The sequence below is a fragment of the Pseudophryne corroboree genome, chromosome 4 (assembly GCF_028390025.1).
Source record: "Pseudophryne corroboree isolate aPseCor3 chromosome 4, aPseCor3.hap2, whole genome shotgun sequence".
NCBI classification, from domain to species: Eukaryota; Metazoa; Chordata; class Amphibia; order Anura; family Myobatrachidae; genus Pseudophryne; species Pseudophryne corroboree.
Window position 1 is genome coordinate 802,732,072 of NC_086447.1, and position 26,414 is coordinate 802,758,485.

General features: G+C 46.6%; 2 protein-coding genes across 8 annotated transcripts in view; one reads left to right on the top strand and one right to left on the bottom strand.

The window, feature by feature from the left end:
- Positions 1-26,414, bottom strand: part of PLEK (pleckstrin) — a 513,179-nt gene that overhangs the window by 115,338 nt on the left and 371,427 nt on the right. The gene's annotated exons all lie outside the window — the stretch shown is intronic.
- On the top strand, positions 8,733-10,187 carry LOC134911797 (uncharacterized). Its single transcript, XM_063919828.1, has 2 exons — positions 8,733-9,140; positions 9,220-10,187. The coding sequence occupies exons 1-2, from the start codon at positions 8,733-8,735 to the stop codon at positions 9,808-9,810; spliced, it is 999 nt and encodes a 332-aa protein (XP_063775898.1). The 3' UTR covers positions 9,811-10,187.

Genomic DNA, 26,414 nt, shown 5'->3' on the forward strand with positions numbered 1-26,414 from the left:
ATACTTAATGGGCGATGTTCTGGCATTAGTTCTTTCCATCAACTGTATGAATGCTTCCTTCCCCCCTGTCCACAACAGGAATAAATCGTCAATATACCTAGTAAATAACACAATATGCTGTGCAACAGAGGTGTCACTGAAAAACACTGCCTTCTCTTCCTGAAACATATACACGTTCGCAAATGATGGGGAGACATTGCTCCCCATCGCACACCCTGTCTTTTGGCGGAAAAATTGTCCGTTAAATAGAAAAAAAATCTTCTTCAATGTCATGGAAAGTAGCTCCATGAAAACATCCAAATCCACTGCCTCCATTTTTTCTCTCACCAAAAAACTTCTCATTGCTTGTAACCCAGCTTCGTGTGGTATACTGGTATAAAGACTGTTAACGTCTATTGCACAAATTAAAGTATCCGTAGGTACTGTACTTAGTGAGATGAGCCGTTCCAAGAAGCTGGTCGTGTCTTTAATGAAACGATCCTGCTTCACTATTAAAGGTTGCAGAATTTCATCCAAAAAAATGGAAACGGGCTGAAAAATGGATTCCCTTGCCGCAATTATGGGCCTCCCCGGCGGCGCGGTGGCATTTTTATGAATCTTGGGAACAGTATTGACATGTACTTTGACACATATAGTATACTTGATTTCGTGTCCATGTGGACTCCATTATGTGGGTAAATCCATCCGTACAATGAGGGAAAGAATGGCCTTACATAGGTCCTCCATTAAGCAGGCCCTGTCAGGAAAACAATCGGATCAACCGGTAGCCAGGCATTTTGTACAGGCTGGACATACGTTGAATGATTTGAAGCACCAAATTATCGATCATGTACCCAAGACCATCAGAGGAGGAGACAGAGATCGCAAACTGCTACAGGTGGAATCTAGGTGGATTCATGAATTAGACACCATCAACCCCCGAGGATTGAACGAGAAATTTTCATGGAACGTCTTTTTATAGACTTTAATAGGAATACAGTTCAGTATGACCGAGGATGGTCAACACATATAGTGAATAGATTTGCACAGATGCTTTCATATAGTATTTATTTTTAGTGGGTTAGCTGTGGTGTCCACATGTGTGTGGAGAGGGTTGGTCATGGGACTTGGATAATGTACCAGCTATAATGTAATATGGAGTAGTAGTAATGATGTGGGTCCCATAGGACGGGAAGGATGGATCTTTATGAATTATTGATAGGGTTTGCTTGGATTTTTAACATATTGAAGGCCAGTTTGGCCTCTAGATTATTTCCAAAACCTTTTTATTATGTTTTTAGAATACATTTTTATTCCATCCTGTCTATGAGGGAGATATTGGGGTAGATACATTGGGAGCCGATAGTAATGTAAGGGTGTCTGTTTTGATCACCATCATCTTCCACGTATAATTTTTTCAGTTTGGTTGGGTTTGTTAGGATAGTTCACTCGTAGGTTAAATTATATACAATAGTTCATATTGGGTATAAGTGTGGAGTTTGTCCTTGCTCCTTTCACTTTAGTGTATAACATACATAACACGCATATTTTGGTTTACAGATGGTTTTTTGGATAAGGACCATCACGTTTATATAAATTAGTGGTTTATGAGTTGCTTCACTAGAATATTAGACTCCCGATTATAACACCGCTGTCCCGATATTGTACATTACGAGGTGCCCTGAAAGGTAAAGATTATCCAGGTCCTGTCTTAATCTTCACTTAGATCTAATCTAACTTAATCAGATCTTAATCTAACTTAATTAGATCTAATCTGACTTAATCTTCACATAGTTCTAATATGCTATTAATGTAAGTATGTATTATATATTGCTATCCAGCGTCTGTCTTGTCTCTATAAGGTGTATGGTCCCTGTCGTTGTAGGAGAATCACTGGGTGAATCTGGTATTTGGGGAGAGTGGAATGTACACTATGTGGATGACGGGGCCAGCCAGCGTCGCGGTTGCTAAGACGACCAGGCGGCGCAGGGCGGGTGACGTCATAGGAGAAGGACCAGCAACGAGACGGAAGTCCGTGGCGCTGATCCGAACAGATTGCACTGGCGGGCTTCTTCACAATATAAAGGTATGCACTTATTCATTGTTTGTATGTTTCTCACCTTGACAAAGGGGCGTGTGTGCCCCGAAACGTCGGCTATTTGATGTGAAATACACGTTTTATTTGACTACAAATCCCATGAGTGCCGCTGCTGTTTGAACAAGGCGTCTATATATATGTGTGTATATATATATATATATATATATATATATTTAAAAAAAATATATATACTTTTGAGTTTACATACCCTAGCAGAATTTGTGATTTTCTGTCCATTTGTCAGAGAACATGAATGATAACTCACAATGCCATTTATTGTCAAACAACTGTGTTTACTCTTTTTAAATCATGATGACAACAGAAACTACCCAAATGACCCTGATCAAAAGTTTACATACCCTGGAGATGCCCACAAGTTGACACAAACGGGTTTGAATGGCTACTAAAGGTAACCATCCTCACCTGTGATCTGTTTGCTTGTAATCAGTGTGTGTGTATAAAAGGTCAGTGAGTTTCTGGACTCCTGAAAGACCCTTGCATTTTTCATCCAGTGCTGCACTGACGTGTCTGGATTCTGAGTCATGGGGAAAGCAAAAGAATTGTCAAAGGATCTGCAGGAAAAGGTAATTGAACTGTATAAAACAGGAAAGGGATATAAAAAGATATCCAAGCAATTGAGAATGCCAATCAGCAGTGTTCAAACTCTAATTAAGAAGTGGAAAATTAGGTATTCTGTGGAAACCAAATCACGGTCAGGTAGACCAACAAAAATTTCAGCCACAACTGCCAGGAAAATAGTTCGGGATGCAAAGAAAAATCCACAAATAACTTCAGCTGAAATACAGGACTCTCTGAATAAAAGTGGTGTGGTTGTTTCAAGATGCACAATAAGGAGGCATTCAAAGAAAAATGGGCTGCATGGTCGAGTCGCCACAAGAAAGCCATTACTACGCAAATGTCACAAAGCATCCTGCTTACAATACTCCAAACAGCACACAGACAAGCCTCAAAACTTCTGGAACAAAGTAATTTGGAGTGATGAGACCAAAATTTAACTTTTTGGCCACAACCATAAACGTTACATTTGTAGAGGAGTCAACAAGGCCTATGATGAAAGGTACACCATTCCTACTGTGGAACACGGAGGTGGATCGCTGATGTTTTGGGGATGTGTGAGCTACAAAGGCACTGGAAACTTGGTCAAAATTGATGGCAAGATGAATGCAGCATGTTATCAGAAAATACTGGAGGAAAATTTTCATCAGCCCGGAAGCTGCGCATGGGACGTACTTGGACGTTCCAACATAACAATGATCCAAAACACAAGGCCAAGTCGACCTGTCATTGGCTACAGCAGAAAAGTGAAGGTTCTGGAGTGGCCATCTCAGTCTCCTGACCTCAATATCATTGAGCCACTCTGGGGAGATCTCAAACGTGCAGTTCATGCAAGACAGCCCAAGAATTTACAGAAACTGGTGCCTTTTTGCCAAGAAGAATGGGCAGCTTTACCATCTGAGAAAATAAAGAGCCTCATCCACAACTACCACAAAAGACTTCAATCTGTTATTTTTGTTACAGGGGGCAATACACGGTATTAAGTACTGGGGTATGTAAACTTTTGATCAGGGTCATTTGGGTAGTTTCTGTTGTCATTATGATTTAAAAAGAGTAAACACAGTTATTTGACAGTAAATGGCTTCACCCAACCACTAACCATGAGTGAAAGAAAAGTTTGTGAGTTATCATTCATATTCTCTGGCAAATGGCCAGAAAATCACAAATTCTGCTAGGGTATGTAAACTTATGAGCACAACTGTGTGTATGTGTGTGTGTATATATATATATATATATATATATATATATATATTATTGAACCCATTATAATTAGTTTTATATTAAGTTGGTTGCACAGTGGGTTGGTGGCACAGTGGGTTTATAACTTCATTAGTGGGGTAGTGAACGGAGATGCTGAGCGGTCAGCGGCTCCTGTCAGCATCTCCCGTCAGCGGCTCAGCTAGGTGCAGCACTCCTAGCGGCTTGAATAAAGGACAACAGCAGGGTATACGTATAGACAACATTTCAATGCCTTTATAGCGGCATTGTCATCATGTCTTTTATGCCGCAATAAAGGCATTGAAACGTTGTCTACACGCATGCCCTACTGTTGTCCTTTATTCAAGCCGCTAGGAGTGCCGCACCCTTGGACTTTATGTGATTATTATTTGTGGATTCACCCGGAGCAGTAACGCGGTCTTAATGGGAAAGCCGGGTACTCTGGTCTGTATATATTTTATATATATATATATATATATATATATATATATATATTATTGAACCCATTATAATGAATTTTTTATTAAGTTGGTGGCACGGTGGAAATTGGTAGGGAAGTGGGTGAAAAAAACTTCATTGGTTCCTCCTTCTACAGCCCTGCCCACACACCCAGAAATGCCTCCCGTCCCCAATATTAAAATATGTAAAAAAAAAGGTGCCATTTCCAAAGATATCTTTCATCTTTCAAATTGTTTGAAAAATTGCTTAGTGTGTACACTCAATTTTGTTTGTCAGGGCTCTGGGAAGTTCAAGGGAAATTGCTCATCTTCCACATTGTTCGTCTTTCACATTGGTCATGTCTTCTAGTGTGTAGGGCCCTTATCATCAACAACCAATCCTCTTACAGATAGATATACAGGAATACTATTTATATAGTAACCTGTATAGATAACTGACATAGGCATACAAATAAAGCACCTTCAGGGATAGGCGCAGGTTATTAGTTACAGTATGGAGCCACTCATATGAGTGAGCAGATAGCAGAGCAGTCAGCCTGACCACAGAGTTATGTGAGGGTCACAAGCATGGGGCACAGGATGACGAGGACGCTGTCAGTGAGAGCTTACAGCAGCAGCTGATGCTGTTTAACTGACTGGTCGCATCCTGTGTGACCAGGTCAGATAAAGCACTTCCTGGTGTGGCTGCATCTGCTGCGCCCATGCCAGGCAAGTGGTTAATTAGAGGTATCTAAGGTAGTGCCATAAACAGTGTTTTGTCCTTAATTGAGGTTATCCCTGATATATACTGCAAGAGTAAAAAACAACGTAACAACAGTGGAAGTTGGGTTCATACAAAGCCTAAAGTTGTGTACACACGGTACGATTTTTTTCTTCCGATTCTGACTATATAGTCAGAATCGGAAGAAAAGATAGTGCAGATTGCAAGGTGAAAGTCACCTTGCGATCCCGATCCTATCCCGATGCGCGTCCCCGCCAGGTCGGCATTGCAAGAAAAGATAGACCGTGCTGGCAAGTCAATCCTTGCTAGATCGGTGTCCTATCTAGTTCATATCGCAAGTGTTTCTATGAGCTTGCGATGCCGATCAGCGTCATCCAGCCACTCCCCGCCGGGTCCATTTTCAACGCGCGGAGGAAGAAGCAGCAGCAGCGGCAGCACGTGGAGGAGAAGACAATCGAAGGAAACGTAAGTATATCAGCAGCGGGGTTGGGGGGCAGCACTGGGGGGCACCGTATCTGCACTGGGGGGCACTGTAGGGGGACATATCTGGAACCGTGGAGGGAAATATCTGGCACCGTGGGGGGAAATATCTGGCAACGTAGGGGGACATATCTGGCACCGTGGGGCAATGTATACTGGCACTGGGGGGGCATATCTGGCACCGTGGGGCAATGTATAATGGCACTGGGGGGGCATATCTGGCACTATGAGGCAATGTAACCTGGGACTGGGGGGGGGGGGTATATCTGGCACTGTGGGGCAATGTATACTGGCACTGGGGGGGGGGCATATCTGGCACTGTGGGGCAATGTATACTGGCACTGGGGGGGCATATCTGGCACTGTGGGGCAATGTATACTGGCACTGGGGGGGCATATCTGGCACTGTGGGGCAATGTAACCTGGCACTGGGGGGGGCATATCTGGCACTGTGGGGCAATGTATACTGGCACTGTGGGGCAATGTAACCTGGCACTGGGGGGGGGGGGCATATCTGACACTGTGGGGCAATGTATACTGGCACTGGGGGGGGGCATATCTGGCACTGTGGGGCAATGTAGCCTGGCACTGGGGGGGGGGGCATATCTGGCACTGTGGGGCAATGTATACTGGCACTGTGGGGCAATGTAACCTGGCACTGGGGGGGGGGGGGCATATCTGACACTGTGGGGCAATGTATACTGGCACTGGGGGGGGCATATCTTGCACTGTGGGGCAATGTAACCTGGCACTGGGGGGGGGGGGCATATCTGGCACTGTGGGGCAATGTATACTGGCCCTTGGGGTGGCTTATCTGGCACTGTGGGGCACCGTATCTGGCACTGGGGGGCACCGTATCTGGCACTGGGGGGCACCGTATATGGCACTGTGGGGCAATGTATCTGGCACTAGGGGGGGCACCGTATCTGGCACTGTGGGGCAATTTATCTGGCACTGTGGGGCACTGTATAGGGCACTGGGGGGTACCGTATATGGCACTGGGGGGGAATGTATCTGACACTAGGGGGGGCACCGTATCTGGCACTGTGGGGCAATTTATCTGGCACTGTGGGGCACTGTATATGGCACTGGGGGGCACCGTATATGGCACTGGGGGGCAATGTATGTGACACCAGGGGAGCAATGTATCTGGGACTGTGGGGCAATTTGTATCTGGCACTGTGGGGCAATGTATCTGGCACTGGGGGGCTCTCCCACATGCGGCTCTCCCCTCTCCTCCGCCGGCTCTGTCCTCCCACTGACAGGAGCAGCGGCATGGGCCTGCAGTGTATGCGGCTCTCCCCAGCAGCAGCAGGTTAGTCTCTCTCTCTCTCTCTCTCTCTCTCTCTCTCTCTCTCTCTCTCTCCTGTGGATGTGTTAAGTTTAATTTTCATTTTTACAGGTACCCCTACCCTATTGGATTCTACTGGACAAGTGGACGTGATCGGCGTGGGATGTAGGTAAGTAATCTCTCTCTCATTTTTACAGGTACCCCTATTGGATTCTACTGGACAAGTGGACGTGACCGGCGTGGGATGTAGGTAAGTATGTGTGAGTGTGCAAGTATGTTTTAATACATTTTTACTGTCACGGTGTGCGAGTTGTGTTTTTATTTGGGTATTTTTGTTGTTGTAGAACTACAGGTACCAGCGACCCCGTTATTTCCCTGCATGCTGGTACTTGAGGTTCTCCAAGTACCAGCAAGCGGGGGAGGCTTGCTGGGCCAAGTAGTTCCACAACAAAAGACAATATTCTCTTCTTTACACACATGACTATCAGCCTCCCATCCACCGCCCACGGATGGGGGGGACAGCCTCGGGCTTCACCCCTGGTCCTTGGGTGCCTTGAGGGGGGGTGACCCCTTGATTTAATGGGTCCCCACTCCTCCAGGGAACCCCGGCCAGGGCTGACTAGTTGGGGGGGTAATGCCACGGCCGCAGGGACCTCCATAAATGTGTCCCCCGGCTGTGGCATTATGTCCCTGGCTAGTGGAGCCCGGTGCTGGTTTTAAAAATACGGGGGACCCCTACATCTTTTGTCCCCCATATTTTTGGAACCAGGACCGGACTAAGAGCCCGGTGCTGGTTGTCAAAATACGGGGAACCTCTGTCCAATTTTTTCCCAGTATTTAAACAACCAGGACTGGCTCAAAGAGCCCTAGGCTGGTCATACTTAGGAGGGGGGACCCCACGCATTTTTTTTTTTATTTTTTAACACATTCAGACCCTTCTCCATTAAGTTAATGGAAGCCCTGGACAACAACATTGCATTCATGTCCTCCTCCCACTCCCTTCCCAATCAGTAATTATTATTTTTTCTATAAAAATGTACAATATATTACTAGTATGATGAGCAGGCAGGCCTGGAGATGCAAATTAGTGGCGGAGGGCTGGGTGAGTTGATGGTGGGCGCACATCGGCTCATAGGTAGTAGTGGGCATTGGCTCGGCAGCGGTAGGGGTCATCGGCGGGATTCGGTGAACATTATGGCTGTAGTGCCTCACTAGCCACTGACCTCACCGCACGCCACTGGTAAAAAGTGGACTCTTGCCTGCCGTGATGTATAAAATGGGGACAATTGCCTGCAGTAATGTATAAAATGGGCATTCTGCCCTGATGTATAAAATGGGGACACGTGCCTGCCATAATGTGTAAAAAGGGGGACACTTGCCTGCAGTAATGTATAAAATGTGGACTCTTGCCTGCCATAATGTGTAAAATGCGGACTCTTGCCTGCCATAATGTGGGGATTTAATGTATCAAGGGCATTGCGGAGTGTGGCATAATATGGTGCAGGGGGCATTACTGTGTGGGGCTTAAGATGGTTGAATTTTTATTTCCCTATGGTGGGCGTGATCTGTTGGTACACCGTCAAATACTGGGGTTTGAGGTAGTCTTTTCAGATGAGGCACGCCCATTAAAATGAGGCCAGCACATTTAAATAGTGAGGACACGCCCCCTTGCCGGGGGGATGCTGGCGACACATTAAGGGATGCATTTTTGGGGTAGATAGATATATATAGAGATAGAGATATATATATATAGAGAGATAGATATATATATATATATATATATAGATAGATAGATAGATAGATAGATAGATAGATAGATAGATAGATAGATATATAAATAGTATTTTTAGGCTTTTTGTATGTGACGGTTGTATTTTGTCGGCTAATTGTGTTATTTTATTTTCAACCAGCAATGTCATCTGAGGAGTACCGCCAATTCTGGTCAGGATTCATTGATCTGTACCATCAGAACGAGTGCCTGTGGCGTGTCAGAAGCCCGGACTATGCCAACAGAATCAAGCGGAATCGGGAATATCAGCAGCTTATTGAGTACAGTAGAGGCAGAAACTCTGATGTTGATGTGAATTGGGTGAAGAAAAAAATTTCAAATTTCCGAACAGTGTTCGTGAAGGAACGCAAGAAGGTGCAAGATTCACAGCGATCCGGAGCCGGGACTGATGAGGTCTATAAACCGACGCTGTGGTACTATGACCAAATTCAGTTCATTATAGAGCAAGAGGCGCAGGTAAGGTCACGGGACGCTCTAGATCCAGAGTCTCCAGTTCTTGTCGAAGAGGAGGCCCAGGAGAGTCTGGATCTGGTAAGTACACACACATTTGTTTCATATGCCACCCACCAATTTTGACATAGACCTAATTTTTGTTTTTCTTATATTGCAGGATGCTACCCTGGAGCTGGAGGTGGAGCCTACCACAGGCCAAGGGGCAGAAGTGGAGGAGCCGGTGGAGGAGCCGGTGGCGGAGCCGGTGGCACCCCCACAGGCGCGCCCAGGAAGACCGAGGCGCACAGCAAGGAGGACCACTTCTGCACCTTATAGCACCCCCTCTGGCTCCCAGCAATTTTTTCAACGCGCTGAGGAGGTTTTGCATAGGCCCCCGGATGCCGAACAACAATTTGGCAATTTTATTGCATCGGAAATGCGCCTGATGACGGATGAACAAAAATTCATCCTCCAACGGTTAGTCAATGAGGCTGTCTCACGCGGCAGGCGCCAAACACTGGTGTCGGCGTGTGAGATAGTGCCAACTGACCCTTGGTATCACCCAAATTTGGCCCGTCCCCCCTTCCCAAACAACCCCCCCATGGAGCATGCACCGGAAAACACCCCTCAGCAACCGTATTTTTTTCAGTCGGGAGCCACACAGCCCAGCCCCTCCCCCCAATCTAGCACCTCGTCCAGTGGCATGTACTCTGACATGCAGAGTACACAGTCCTCTGTGCTGGGCGACCCATGCTTTTTTCATATATAATTAGTTTTTTGGACCCGGTTTTTTAGTTTTGTTTGAAAAATCTGCTGGTGACCTTATCCTACGCTCTTGCTCAAAGTGAACTGTATTGAGGTCATTAGTACTGCAGCGTCGGTTTTGTGACCTCACTGTCCCGGACTACGGATCGTTGTGAAGACTGCACTTCTTGTGCTCCTTCAAGACTGTTTGGAAATTTTATGATGTTCTTCACCCAAGGCAAAATTGCACTGTTTACCTCTACTGTACTCGGATATGCCCGTTTCCTGTTCTGTTGGCATAGTCCCTGTCCAAAGGCACTCGTTCTCATGGTACAGCTTATGAATCCTGGCCAGAGTTGGCGTTGGCATTTAATATTTTTATAAAGTTTTGGAAAAAACAAACTGTGTGGTGTATTTTTAAAAAAATGTAAAGGGGCTTATATTGTGTTAACGGCAGGGAGTAAAAACGCCCTATAGCATTTTTAGGTGGGGGGTGGTGGGTTTTTTTTTTTTTTTGGGGGGGGGGGGGTGGATGGGAGTTGAGTGCTGCTGAGGTGGGGGGGGGGGGATACTGCCGAAAACCACATATTTTTTATGTTTTTTTGGGGTCATGTTTTATTAGAGGCTAATTTTGCAGGTCTACGATCAGGCACACTGACATGCAGGGGGACGCCCAGCACAGGGCTAGTCTGCCCCGCATGTCAGGCCCACATAAGTGCAAAAGCATCATACAGCTGCAATGCTTTTGCACTTCAGTAGTAACTCCCAGCAAGCACAACTTTTGCGTGCTAGGCGGGAACTACTCGTCGTTGGCCGGGTCACAGCGGCTCCGTGTGACGCCACGCTGCTGCGGCCTGCCCCCCGCACAGTCTGGCCACGCCTGCGTTGGCCGGACCGCGCCCACAAAATGGCAGCGAAACGCCGCCGTGCCGCCCCCTCCCGCCTCAGCCTGTCAATCAGGCAGAGGTGATCTCAAGGCCACGACAGCTGTCGGCCATTCTGCGTACTTCTGACCTGATCGCTGAGATGAACTGCAGCAAGCAATCAGGTCAGAATGACCCCCTTACTCAGAAGCATACACAGACCAGTAAGATCCGTGCATGCTTCTGTGTAAAAATGTTAAGTGTTAAAAATAAAAATAAAATTATGTGCAGGTCCCCCCAAAAAATATAACCAGCCTCGGGCTCTTTGAGCCGGTCCTGGTTTCAAAAATATGAGGGAAAAATGGAGTAGGGGTCCCCCATATTTAAGCAACCAGCAGCGCGCTCTTGGTCCGGTCCTGGTTCAAAAAATACGGGGGACAAAAAGAGTAGGGGTCCCCCATATTTTTGAAACCAGCACCGGGCTCCACTAGCCAGGGAGGTGATGCCGCAGCCGGGGGACACTTTTATACAGGTCCCTGCGGCCGCAGCATCACACACCCCAACTAGTCACCCCTGGCCGGGGTTCCCTGGGGGGTTGGGGACCCATTAAATAAAGGGCCCCCCCACCTCCAGGCACCCAAGGGCCAGAGGTGAAGCCCGAGGCTGTCCCCAGCACCCCTGGGCGGTGGGTGCCGGGCTGATAGTCAAAATTGTGTCAAAAAAGAATATTGTCTTTTGCTGTGGAACTACAAGTCCCAGCAAGCCTCCCCACATGCTGGTACTTGGAGAACCACAAGTACCAGCATGCAGAGAATTAAAAGGCCTGCTGGTACCTATAGTTCCACAACAAAAGAAATACCCCAAGAAAGACAAAACACACACACCGTGAAGGTAAAAGTTTATTGACACACACACCAACACACTCGCACATACTTACCTAGTGTCCCACGCAGACCCTCGGTCCTCTTGTCCATGTAGAATCCATAGGTTAATTGGAAAAAAATGTAAACAAAAATCAGCCACAGAGCAGAAATGCACTGTTTTAAAAATGGCTGACAGTCGAAGAAGACACTCCCCCCAACCCTGTAATGCCATCCCACTATTATAATGAGATAGTCAAAATCTCACATAAACCGAAATCTCACATAAGCCAAAATCTTATTAAGCACACAAACACAGATCTCAAGAAAAGTTAGTCAAAATCTGTCCTATCTGGCCTCCGGGGAGTTCAAGGGAAATCTCAAGAAAAAATAGGACATAGCAAGGATCTCACCGTGTGTACACACCTTTACATAGCCAAGGATAAATAGGGGAACCCCGCAGTAAAAATCTATACATATAATAAAACTGTGAGGATTGTGTCTGTACATAGAATATTTTGGGGAATTATACTACTAGGGACTGTTTCTGGACAATCGAGATGAAAAAAACACTACTTTATGAATTTGTATTGCGTTTTCACTACTGTATAGCTTAGTGACCTAGAAAGAAACTGAGGTACGTACTGTATGATCTCAATGTGACATGAGGGAGAGGAGCAATAAAGGAAAAACCAGACACTTTACATTTGGCGCGTGAAGTGTACAGGCGCCTCCAAAATGACTATACAGTATGTGTGGACGTTTTGAACTCGCTTAGGGCAGCTGGACTTCCAGCGAACAGCACTGCACTGAAAGTTGATGTTCCGTTCAGTGCCGTTTCTTGCGGCGGGCGAGCCGTGCAACCGCACGGGGCGCCCGCCGCGGCACTTCTTGAACACTTTAAAATCCATTCCCACCTCCTCCGTCCTCCCGAGTACCCAGCTCGGGGGGCGGAGTTTCGTGGAATGACGCGGTGCGTCGTGACGTCACAACGCAATCGTGTCATTCCACGAAACTCCGCCCCATGAGCTGGGTACTCGGGAGGACGGAGGAGGGGGAGCCAAGCCGGCGGCGCCACGAAGAGGAGGGAGAGGCGGCGAAGAGCGGGAAGAACCGCTTCAACTGTAAGTCAGCCTCTCCCTCTCTCTCTCTCTACCCCCCCCCTCTGCCACCTGCCATCATGTATACAAATGGGACACTTGCCTGCCATAATGTGTTAAATGGGGACACCTGCCTGCGTACTGTGTAAAATGGGGACACCTGTCTCCGTACTGTGTAAAATGGGGACACCTGCCTGCGTACTGTGTAAAATGGGGACGCGTGCCTGCCGTACTGTGTAAAATGGGGACACATGTCTGCCGTACTGTGTAAAATGGGGACTCTTGCCTGCCGTACTGTGTAAAATCGGGGCACGTGCCTGCCACAATGTGTAAAATGGGGACACTTGCCTGTGTACTGTGTAAAATGGGGACACTTTCCTGCCGCAATGTGTAAAATCGGGGCACGTGCCTGCCGCAATGTGTAAAATGGGGACACTTTCCTGGCACAATGTGTAAAATGGGGGCACGTGCCTGCCGCAATGTGTAAAATGGGGACACTTTCCTGCCGCAATGTGTAAAATGGGGACACTTTCCTGCCGCAATGTGTAAAATGGGGACACTTGCCTACCGTGCTGTGTAACATGGGGACACTTGCCTGCCGTGCTGTGTAAAATGGGGTCGCGTGCCTGCTGTAATGTGTAAAATGGGGTCGCGTGCCTGCTGTAATGTGTAAAATGAGGACTTTTTTTTTTTTATCCTGTGGTGGCCGTGATGATGAGATCAGATGAGGCCACGCCCATCTTAACAAAACCACACCAATTTTAACGAGGCCACGCCCCTTGCCGGGAGTGCGCGCGCCTTCAGCGCGCGCATGCTTTTACTCTTTATATCTATGGGGGGGGGCGCATTTTTTTTTATGTGAATGGTGGGGCGCATTTTTAAATCTCGCACTGGGAGCCAAATTGGCTAGAAACGGCCCTGGTTCCGTTCATGCTTCTGCGGAACTTGACTCTGCCCAAGATATGCAACAGAACCCGACGTAAAGTGACTGCTCTGCAGAGGAACCTAATTGAGTCAGAGATTCTAACGGGATGTGGTGCAGACAAGACTGTGTTTATACCACGTATACCCCTTATCCCCAGCAACTTTTATTATTGATCCAAGCCTGCAGTTTCCTGTAAGCATTTGATTCGCTATGATGATCAACAAGTCGCAGGGGCAAACACTCAGGCCTGCAGGCGTAGATCTTAGGACCAACTGCTACCCCAATGGGCAGCTTTACATTGGCTTGCTTATGTACAGTATTAGTAGCCCCAAGAATCTTTTTGTGTTAGTCCCTGAAGGAAAACTGAAGACATTGGGGTATATTTACTAAGGTCCCGATTTTGACCGAGATGCCGTTTTTTCATCAAAGTGTCATCTCTGTAATTTACTAAGCAAAAATCACGGCAGTGATGAGGGCATTCGTAATATTTTGGAAGTCCTAGGAAAAAATCACGAATCAATACACCATCGGTCAAATACGCCTGCAATTTGCTAGAAATCGGAAATTTACTAAAAAGTGCAAAACACAAACACTGCCGACAATAGCCAAACACTGCCGTGATAAAATACAAATCGTGAAAAAGTGCTAAAAAAAACTAGACCTGCTTTTTTATCCCGTGTTTGTATAGGCATGCACGGATCCATGAGATCCGTGCATGTTTTTCAGTGGGAAGGGGGGGGAAATGTTATAAATTTTCTGAAAAAAAATTGCGTGGGGTCCCCCCTCCTAAGGCAAACCAGCCTCGGGCTCTTTGAGCCGATCCTGGTTGCAGAAATATGGGGAAAAAATGGACAGGGGTTCCCCCATATTTAAGCAACCAGCATCGGGCTCTGCGCCTGGTCCTGGTTCCAAAAATACGGGGGACAAAAAGAGTAGGGGTCCCCCGTATTTTTGAAACCAGCACCGGGCTCCACTAGCTGGACAGATAATGCCACAGCCGGGGGTCACTTTTATACAGTGCCTTGCGGCCGTATCATCAAATATCCAACTAGTCACCCCTGGCCGGGGTACCCTGGGGGAGTGGGGACCCCTTCAATCAAGGGGTCCCCCCCCCAGCCACCCAAGGGCCAGGGGTGAAGCCCGAGGCTGTCCCCCCCATCCAATGGGCTGCGGATGGGGGGCTGATAGCCTTTGTGATAAGTGTTTGATATTGTTTTTAGTAGCAGTACTACAAGGCCCAGCAAGCCTCCCCCGCAAGCTGGTACTTGGAGAACCACAAGTACCAGCATGCGGCGGAAAAATGGGCCCGCTGGTACCTGTAGTACTACTACTAAAAAAATACCCCAATAAAGACATTACACACACACCTTGAAAGTATAACTTTAATACATCCATCCACACCTCCATATACATATACTTACCTTATGTTCCCACGCAGGTCGGTCCTCTTCTCCAGTAGAATCCATGGTGTACCTGTAGAAAAAATTATACTCACATAATCCATGGTTGAAGGCTCCTCTGTAAATCCTTTTGTAATCCACGTACTTGAAAAAATAAAAAAACGGATACCCGACCACGAACTGAAAGGGGACCCATGTTTTCACATGGGCCCCCTTTCCCCGAATGCCAGAAACCCACTCTGACTGATGTCTAAGTGGGTTTCTTCAGCCAATCAGGGAGCGCCACGTTGTAGCACCCTCCTGATCGGCTGTGTGCTCCTGTACTGTCTGACAGGCGGCACACGGCAGTGTTACAATGTAGCGCCTATGCGCTCCATTGTAACCAATGGTGGGAACTTTCAGGTCAGCGGTGAGGTCACTTTCGGTCAACCGCTGACCTGACAGTTCCCACCATTGGTTATAATGGAGCGCATAGGCGCTACATTGTATCACTGCCGTGTGCCGCCTGTCAGACAGTACAGGAGCACACAGCCGATCAGGAGGGTGCTACAACGTGGCGCTCCCTGATTGGCTGAAGAAACCCACTTAGACATCAGTCAGAGTGGGTTTCTGGCATTCGGGGAAAGGGGGCCCATGTGAAAACATGGGTCCCCTTTCAGTTCGTGGTCGGGTATCCGTTTTTTTATTTTTTCAAGTACGTGGATTACAAAAGGATTTACCGAGGAGCCTTCAACCATGGATTATGTGAGTATAATTTTTTCTACAGGTACACCATGGATTCTACTGGAGAAGAGGACCGACCTGCGTGGGAACATAAGGTAAGTATGTGTATATGGAGGTGTGGATGGATGTATTAAAGTTATACTTTCAAGGTGTGTGTGTAATGTCTTTATTGGGGTATTTTTTTAGTAGTAGTACTACAGGTACCAGCGGGCCCATTTTTCCGCCGCATGCTGGTACTTGTGGTTCTCCAAGTACCAGCTTGCGGGGGAGGCTTGCTGGGCCTTGTAGTACTGCTACTAAAAACAATATCAATCACTTTTCTCAAAGGCTATCAGCCCCCCATCCGCAGCCCATTGGATGGGGGGGACAGCCTCGGGCTTCACCCCTGGCCCTTGGGTGGCTGGGGGGGGAGACCCCTTGATTGAAGGGGTCCCCACTCCCCCAGGGTACCCCGGGCAGGGGTGACTAGTTGGATATTTGATGCCACGGCCGCAAGGCACTGTATAAAAGTGACCCCCGGCTGTGGCATTATCTGTCCAGCTAGTGGAGCCCGGTGCTGGTTTCAAAAATACGGGGGACCCCTACTCTTTTTGTCCCCCGTATTTTTGGAACCAGGACCAGGCGCAGAGCCCGATGCTGGTTGCTTAAATATGGGGGAACCCCTGTCCATTTTTGTCCCATATTTTTGCAACCAGGATCGGCTCAAAGAGCCCGAGGCTGGTTTGCCTTAGGAGGGGGGACCCCATGCAAATTTTTTTTTACATTTAAACTTTATTTATTTTTTAAACAAAGTGCACAATGAAGCCCAGCACGGATCTCTCAGATCCGGCCGAGATTCATTGTATTAAAGTCGGCAGTGTTTTACAAGTCACTCACGTAAAACACTGCCTAAAAAAACGAATGACATCGACATCGGAAAAGCCGAAAATGCAGAATACGGCAGCTTAGTAAATTAGTCGTAATCAATTCAAAAAGTTGCATATTTACACTTTCGATGTCATTCGTGATTGAACTTTGACCTCAAACGGGAAAATACGAATCTTAGTAAATTTACCCCATTGTTTACAATGAAATTTTGTGATCAATGTGTACAATGTAAAATATTCACCATAATATTAAATTGCACTACTGTCTTTGTAAAATTATTTCCGCTGAGCAATAACAGACATTCACGCATCCGAAGTAGCTGGCAAACGCTGGTAATTATATTCCGATGTGAGTGTAATAGTTTTAAACAATAACTGAAGTCACACTTCTCTAAGGTCAGTCATGCAAAAGACAACAGGGACCTCAAACCAGAAATATCCAGTCTTGGCCGGTCTGGTGGGCTGTGTGAGGTCATGCTGTGATGTCATAATGGCAACTGCCTATAACAAGGCTGTGCTATTGCTGTCTCTTGCCATTACCTCCAGAGGCCTGGCACAGGACAGCTTACCGGCAGAAGAAGATACTTGCATAAGGTTAGTGACTGGAAAAAGTTAAAGGCTGCTTAGTTCGAAGCTTCGGCATAATTTTAGCATGACTACTAATATATGACTTTTGACCTCAGGAACAGCATAGTATTGGATAAAAACAAAATCTCACACCTGCTGGGACAGTGCCGTTACTTAACCACAAGCGTCTGCAACTGGGTCGTAGGAGATATTTGAAGAGCGCTGTCTAGATGGGCCTGTAATGTACCTAATTAATCCTTTTTGTGTGTCTGCACCTATGACATCTCCTTGGAGTTGTTTGGTGAGCCTGTAATGTTGCAAATTATATCCTGTATGCTGTCTCTGTCTGCCTAAATCCCAGTATGCCAGTATTGCAGGCTGTTCCATTTTACCTAATGTGCAGAGGTGTAAGAGAATTATATTGTGCTTTAGTCATTATGTTTGATTTTATCCAATACTATATATAGCTTGCAGTCAGGGCCGGCGCTACCATTAGGCAGCTTTAGGCAGCTGCCTATGGGCGACGGCACTTGGAGGGCGGTGCTGAGTGTACCAAAAAAAAAAGTGAGGCACCTCTCTGCTCATCCGGGTTGGAGCCACATGTCCGGCGCTGTTCCCTCCTCCCCCTGCTGCGTCACTCACACCCCCCTTCATCCCGCCCGTCGCGATGACCGGGGGCGGCGCCTTCACCAGAGTGGAAAGGAGGACTTCTTCAACTGCAGGCTCGGTCAAGTCCCCACTCGTAGCGTGTCCTGACCGGCGGCGGATGTTAGAAGAGCAGAAGGTGGGACAGGAGGAGGGTGTCAGAGGGCCAGGCACATATTTGCAGCAGGCAGCTGACGGGGATAAGTGGCCAGACTGACTGTTGAGCTGCTGCTGGTCGGGGCTGCACAGTAGTGTGCTCACAGTCAGCCGGCTGTACTGAGAGGCCGGGCTGACTGGGGAGGGTAGGCGGCAGGTGGAGCTGAGAGGGGCAGAAGTAACTGGGAGTCTCAGGGGGGTAAGGTGGGAGGAAGTATCACTGACAGAGGAGCCCGCTGGTGCTGGCGATCGTGGCTGCAGACTGCAGCTCACTGATAGGAAGGTGTCTGCCTGTGCAAGTGTGAGAATGAAGCAACAAGGGGTTGGGATCATCAGGACAGGTGGCCTCCTCTGTCAGCCTTGTGCTCATTACATACAGGTGCAGGGACAGATTGGGGGCCCAACCATCTGTGTGAATGCGCATGCTGTAAATGGGGGCGAGCGGGCACTAAAGACGGGTGTGCCGTGAGTCAGGGGGGTGTGGACTTGCGGCATGCCTCCATTTACATGGTGATGGGCAGGGGCACACAACACGCACACGGGGGAAGTGGAGGCGTGGACTCGCGGCACTCCTCCATTTCTATTGAGATGAGAGGGGAGGCTGGGGAGCAGGGAGACCAGAGAGCGGCCACTCCTGATTGGCTGCCGGTCTGCGGCAGATTTGAAATAGTAGCGCCACGGTCATCATAGGAGCCAGTGCCGCACCAAAGGCCGCCGATCACAGCCTCCTCCTACGTTGCACCACCGCTGCCCTCGGTCCTCCTCTGCTGCCCTCAGTCCTTCTCTGCACCTCCGCAACATCTCCAAAGACCACAGCCTCCTTCGCCCCGCGTCGACCACAGCCTCCTCATGCACCGCAGCTGCTAAATAGGTAATCTTACCCTGCTGCCTTTCTCTCTCTCTAGTCCCTACTGTATGCCCTTGATGTCTCTCTCTCTGTCACTCTCCCTGTCCCTATGTCCCTGCTGTCACTTTCCCTGTCCCTCTATCACTCTCCCTGTCCCTATGTCCCTGCTGTCACATACCCTGTCACTCTCCCTGTCCCTATGTCCCTGCTATCACTTTCCCTGTCCCTCTGTCACTCTCCCTGTACCTATGTCCCTGCTGTCACATACCCTGTCACTCTCCATGTCCCTATGTCCCTGCTATCACTTTCCCTGTCCCTCTGTCAATCTCCCTGTCCCTATGTCCCTGCTGTCACTTTCCCTGTCACTCTCACTGTCCCTGCTGTCACTTTTCCAGTCTCTCTGTCACTTTCCCTGTCCCTGCTGTCACTCTCCCTGAATTTTGTCTCATTGCATGTGGCATGGTGTGAATTTCGGCTCGTGTCGTGTGCTATAATGTGAATTTCGGCTCATTCTGTGTGGTATAATATGAATTTCGTCTCATTCTGTGTGCTATAATGTGAATTTCGGCTCATATCGTGTGCTATAATGTGAATTTCGGCTCATTCTGTGTGGTATAATGTGAATTTCGGCTCATTCTGTGTGCTATAATGTGAATTTCGGCTCATATCGTGTGCTATAATGTGAATTTCTGCTCATACTGTGTGCTATAATGTGAATTTCGGCTCATTCTGTGTGCTATAAGTTATACTAGATAGTATAAGGGGTCCTACTATTGTGGTGCAAAATGTGTATAAGTGGTAGTAAACTACACTGAAGGACACACCCCTTTTGCGCATCCACGCCCCCTTTTTCCAGAGCACGCGCATCTCTTCGGCGGCATAGTTACAACCTTAACTTTCCATACCCCCACCTCAAAATTTCCACTTCGACCACTGCATATATATGTGTGTGTGTATGTATGTATATATATATATATATATATATATATATATATGAACAAACAACAACAAGGACCGGCACTCCTATGTTCCATCCGGTATACGGTGCCCAGGTGCCAGTAAATAATTTTGCACAGTCCAAGAAAAGGATACGGCACTCTAGGACTAATGAAACATGCCTATGGCAACTTCAAGCAAAGTTGACAGCGCAGCATAGTTTAGTCAACGTTTCATTTAATATCTTAAATTTCGTTAGGACAATATCAAAAGTACAAACATGCTTACCTTATATACCAACACCACATACAGATTTGTCCACGCAGCACGAGCGGGTCCCGGACGGGGACTGATGACGTCACGGTCAAGCGACGTGCGCCCTCCGGCGCCGTTGTCATAGCAACCCGCCGGGTTTAGCCGCACCAGTGCTGAGGGTCAAAAGACAGTGATCAAACACATATGAAACAAAATATGTATGTATACCAAGAACCCAAAGAAAAACATAAACAATATGGTGAGACCTAAGCACATAAAAAATATAATATATAGATGACCTCCGGGTTTATCATAAGATTGTATGTGTCCAGAGGCCAACAGGTCCATAAATGCACACAAGCAGATAATCATAGCTAATGCATATAATATCAGTTAATATACATAATATCATCGAATCTCAAAATCACTGGGACAGCTACCCTTAAATTTAGGGAGAAAATCACCTCACTTATCATAACATATGATGCAGATCACATGCAATTAAGTAGCAAGAAATGCATATAAAACAATCAAAGAAAAAAGAAAAAAAAATTCAAAGAAAAAGCACAGAAAGCATCCTAGATTGTTAGATTCATTAAGACCATTCGGGGCCAAAGTCCGCAATTCAAAGATCCAGCGAGCCTCCTTACGGAGTAGAAGTGCTCCTCGGTCTCCCCCTCGGATTTCACAAGGGACATGATCGATGACTTTATGCCGCAAACTAGCCAGAGAGTGTTTGGCTTCACGAAAGTGACGAGCTACTGGCTGTTCCTGGGGGGTACCCTCTAAGGCAGAGCATATGGCTTGGCGATGTAGTGCCATTCTTTCCCTAAATTGGCGGATGGTCTTGCCAATATAAAGCAATCCACATGGGCATCTAATATAGTAGATAACATATGTGCTTTGACAAGACAGGATATGCTTGATCCGGATTTTCATACCCGAATGGGGGTGATTAAAGGTAGGGCCACATTCCATGGACCTGCAGGTGGTGCAGCCCAGGCACTTGTAGCACCTGGCTGCCGAGCCAGAAAAGTCCTGGGAGTTGTACTGTCCATATGAGAGATGTCATTTTTAACCAGCATGTCCCGAAGATTTCGTTTTTGTTTGTAGCTGGGCATGAGCTTACACTGTTTAATGGATTTGAGATCGGGGTCAGCGGTAAGTATGGGCCATAAACTTTTGCCCATCTGCATATTTTTCTGATTGAAAGGATGGTATTCTTGTACAAATGGGATCCTGTTATCCTTACTGTGGCTTGGTGACTTTATGGAGAGGACCTCTTGTCTAGGCAAGTCCAAAACCTGCTTCTTAGTTGTTTGTAGCTGGATGATATCATAACCCCGAACCACAAAGTCCTGTATCATCAGGTCAATACGCTTTTCAGCCTTCGCCAGAGTGTCACAAGTACGGACAGCCCGTAAAAATTGTGATTTCGGTAGGCTGCCTGCAACAAAACAAGGGTGCTGGCTGGTTGCCCTCAGTATTGTATTGCGGTCCGTGGGTTTCTTATAGAGGTCTGTGGTCACATGCCCATCCTGTAGAGAAACTTCAACATCCAAATAATGGACCATTGTATCACTGATCTGATAGGTAAATTGTATGTCAACATCCATCATATTAATTTGCTCCATCGCCAAACTGAATTCCAGACTGGTGCCCGACCAGATGATGAACAAGTCATCTATGTACCGGGTTAGGTACAGGATTTTAGATTGCATGTTGGGATTTAAAAGAAAAAGATTTTTGTCAAGCTCGAACATGAAGATGTTAGCCAGGGACGGCCCGACGCAAGATCCCATGGCACAGCCCCGTTGTTGAACGTACCATTGTCGGTCAAATAGAAAGTAATTTCTTGTGAGAGACAAATTTAGCAACTCACAAAAGAACTTAATGTCAGGACCTCTGCAAGCCAAGTTCCCCGTGAGGAATCTACGGACTGCTTGTACGCCTCGGCTGTGGGGAATGTTTGTATATAATGATACCACGTCCAGTGTGCATAAAAAACATCCCTTCGGTAAAGCCGGTAAATTGACCAATTTCCTAAGAAAAGTTGAAGAGTCCTTGAGGTAGGTCGGTTGATCCTGAATGAGTTCTTGCAAGAAACAGTATCTAGATACTGTGAGATGATGTAGTAAATGGAGTCCCGGGCACTGATGATGGGACGTCCGGGTGGATGTATAGAATTCTTATGCAACTTTGGAATGGAGTATAAGACTGGGGTTTTGGGATGGTCTATAGATAGTGCTTGACAGACTTTTGTTCGTGATATAACCACTCTGAGTTGCTTCTCGTAGAACCGTGTCTAGTTCCTTTTTGAATGTTATAGTTGGATCCAACCTTAGTTGCCTATAGACCTCAGTATCATTCAATTGTAGAAGTATGTCTTGCCGGTAATATTCCAAATCCAGAACCACGACACCCCCGCCCTTGTCGGCGGGGCGGATGACTATATCCTTATAGCCTTGTAGATTTTTTAAAGCTGCTCGCTCAGCCCTCGTAAGGTTGTTCCTAGGTGGAGGAGAGTTACTTGCATGCTCCATGACAAATTGATTAAGGGTTCTTGTGAACACTTTTAAGGAATTATTAGATGAAGAGGGATCGAAAGATGATTTAGGTCTAAATCTTTGTATCTGTGAAGATGGAAGTTGGACCGGTTGCTTATCAAAGAATTCTTTCAATCGTATCTGTCGAGTGAATTTATGGAGGTCCACTGTCCAATTAAATTTGTCGAATTCAGATGTTGGAATGAACGAGAGTCCTTTGTTAAGAACATTAATTTCTTCATCTGATAAAGTCCTGCTGGACAAATTAAACACTATGTTCGTTTTTTTGCTGCACGCTTCTTGTTTGAAGATCCTTTGCCACTGGCCCCCTCGCCTGCTTTTTTGGGGGGACCCCACGCTGGGCGCGGGTACGAACCCCTAAAGGGGGTTTACCGGAGGTTTTTGTTGAATCACTGTCCCGGTCGCTTTGGGAAGATTGTGTGCCAGATGTATCATTGTTGATACGATCACGTTGTTGACGCCATCTGGAGGATCTATTAGGCTTAGAAGAAACCCCTGGGTTATTAACCCAGGGATATACAGTGCACTGTTGGTAGTCCCTCTGGACAGTAGACAATTTTTCCCGTTTAAATTTGAGAAGGTCTTGCCGGTATTTGTCAATCTGCTCCTGTAGTTTACTCATCCAGTTTGTTTCCGGATCCTTGCTGAACGTATCATCAATGTTTTTTTCCACTTCCTGGATGTTGGCTTTGATGCAAGTTAATTCACGGTGAGACTCTTCTATAACTAACAAGAGCAGATCAAAACTGCACTTGTTAAGAACAGCCACCCACCGCCGGCAAAACTCAGGGTTGAACTTGACGATGGTGGGGGTGTTCTTAATCCTAAATCCCCTTGGAATCAACTTCTTGCGGAAATAGTCGCTCAATGTGGATCCATGAAGAAAATAATCTATTTCTTTCTTTTTTAATTTTAATAACTTAAAAAAAATCTGTCCATTAGGCATGGTAATATCAGGAGCTTCCGTGATTTCCGGGAACAGAATGCCCTCCGCATCACTTTCTGAAAGGGAAAGCATTTCACCAGGAGGTAAAGGCACATTTCTGTAACCACTTGTGCTAGGTTGCTCAGTTCCAGTTGCCATATTGAAGATTTCACCAAGAAAAATATGTTGTAAAAAAGTGTATAAAAAGAGGAAAGAAAAAGAGGAGACAATCTGTATCCTGGAGATAATTCGTAGGGTGCCTTGTCAAAAATGGAGGAAGGGGTGTCCCCCACCATCGTCAAGTTCAACCCTGAGTTTTGCCGGCGGTGGGTGGCTGTTCTTAACAAGTGCAGTTTTGATCTGCTCTTGTTAGTTATAGAAGAGTCTCACCGTGATTTAACTCGAATCAAAGCCAACATCCATGAAGTGGAAAAAAACATTGATGATACGTTCAGCAAGGATCCGGAAACAAACTGGATGAGTAAACTACAGGAGCAGATTAAACAAATACCGACAAGACCTTCTCAAATTTAAACGGGAAAAATTGTCTACTGTCCAGAGGGACTACCAACAGTGCACTGTATATCCCTGGGTTAATAACCCAGGGGTTTCTTCTAAGCCTAATAGATCCTCCAGATGGCGTCAACAACGTGATCGTATCAACAATGATACATCTGGCACAAAATCTTCCCAAAGCGACCGGGACAGTGATTCAACAAAAACCTCCGGTAAACCCCCTTTAGGGGTTCATACCCGCGCCCAGCGCGGGGTCCCCCCAAAAAAAGCAGGCAAGGGGGCCAGTGGCAAAGGATCTTCAAACAAGAAGCGTGCAGCAAAAAAACGAACATAGTCTTTAATTTGTCCAGCAGGACTTTATCAGATGAAGAAATTAATGTTCTTAACAAAGGACTCTCGTTCATTCCAACGTCTGAATTCGACAAATTTAATTTGACAGTGGACCTCCATAAATTCACTCGACAGATACGATTGAAAGAATTCTTTGATAAGCAACCGGTCCAACTTCCATCTTCACAGATACAAAGATTTAGACCTAAATCATCTTTCGATCCCTCTTCATCTAATAATTCCTTAAAAGTGTTCACAAGAACCCTTAATCAATTTGTCATGGAGCATGCAAGTAACTCTCCTCCACCTAGGAACAACCTTACGAGGGCTGAGCGAACAGCTTTAAAAAATCTACAAGGCTATAAGGATATAGTCATCCGCCCCGCCGACAAGGGCGGGGGCGTCGTGGTTCTGGATTTGGAATATTACCGACAAGACATACTTCTACAATTGAATGATACTGAGGTCTATAGGCAACTAAGGTTGGATCCAACTATAACATTCAAAAAGGAACTAGACACGGTTCTACGAGAAGCAACTCAGAGTGGTTATATCACGGACAAAGTCTGTCAAGCACTATCTATAGACCATCCCAAAACCCCAGTCTTATACTCCATTCCAAAGTTGCATAAGAATTCTATACATCCACCCGGACGTCCCATCATCAGTGCCCGGGACTCCATTTACTACATCATCTCACAGTATCTAGATAGTTTCTTGCAAGAACTCATTCAGGATCAACCGACCTACCTCAAGGACTCTTCAACTTTTTTTAGGAAATTGGTCAATTTACCGGCTTTACCGAAGGGATGTTTTTTTGCACACTGGACGTGGTATCATTATATACAAACATTCCCCACAGCCGAGGCGTACAAGCAGTCCGTAGATTCCTCACGGGGAACTTGGCTTACAGAGGTCCTGACATTAATTTCTTTTGTGAGTTGCTAAATTTGTCTCTCACAAGAAATTACTTTCTATTCGACCGACAATGGTACGTTCAATAACGGGGCTGTGCCATGGGATATTGCGTCGGGCCGTCCCTGGCTAACATCTTCATGTTCGAGCTTGACAAAAATCTTTTTCTTTTAAATCCCAACATGCAATCTAAAATCCTGTACCTAACCCGGTACATAGATGACTTGTTCATCATCTGGTCGGGCACCAGTCTGGAATTCAGTTTGGCGATAGAGCAAATTAATATGATGGATGTTGACATACAATTTACCTATCAGATCAGTGATACAATGGTCCATTATTTGGATGTTGAAGTTTCTCTACAGGATGGGCATGTGACCACAGACCTCTATAAGAAACCCACGGACCGCAATACAATACTAAGGGCAGACAGCCAGCACCCTGGTTTTGTTGCAGGCAGCCTACCGAAATCACAATTTTTACGGGCTGTCCGTACTTGTGACACTCTGGCGAAGGCTGAAAAGCGTATTGACCTGATGATACAGGACTTTGTGGTTCGGGGTTATAATATCATCCAGCTACAAACAACTAAGAAGCAGGTTTTGGACTTTCCTAGACAAGAGGTCCTTTCCATAAAGTCACCAAGCCACAGTAAGGATAACAGGATCCCATTTGTACAAGAATACCATCCTTTCAATCAGAAAAATATGCAGATGGGCAAAAGTTTATGGCCCATACTTACCGCTGACCCCGATCTCAAATCCATTAAACAGTGTAAGCTCATGCCCAGCTACAAACGAAAACGAAAACTTCGGGACATGCTGGTTAAAAATGACATCTCTCATACAGTACAACTCCCAGGACTTTTCTGGCTCGGCAGCCGGGGTGCTACAAGTGCCTGGGCTGCACCACCTGCAGGTCCATGGAATGTGGCCCTACCTTTAATCACCCCCATTCGGGTATGAAAATCCGGATCAAGCATATCCTGTCTTGTCAAAGCACATATGTTATCTACTATATTAGATGCCCATGTGGATTGCTTTATATTGGCAAGACCATTCGCCAATTTAGGGAAAGAATGGCAGTACATCGCCAAGCCATACGCTCCGCCTTAGAGGGTACCCCCCAGGAACAGCCAGTAGCTCGTCACTTTCGTGAAGCCAAACACTCTCTGGCTAGTTTGCGGCATAAAGTCATCGATCATGTCCCTTGTGACATCCGAGGGGGAGACCG

What these genes read in the sequence shown, in the direction of transcription:
- LOC134911797 (XM_063919828.1), top strand. Translation starts at nt 8,733, where the DNA reads ATGTCATCTGAGGAGTACCGCCAATTCTGGTCAGGATTCATTGATCTG. An exon ending in CCCAGGAGAGTCTGGATCTG is followed by an intron (nt 9,141 to 9,219) that starts GTAAGTACACAC and finishes CTTATATTGCAG; the next exon opens with GATGCTACCCTGGAGCTGGA.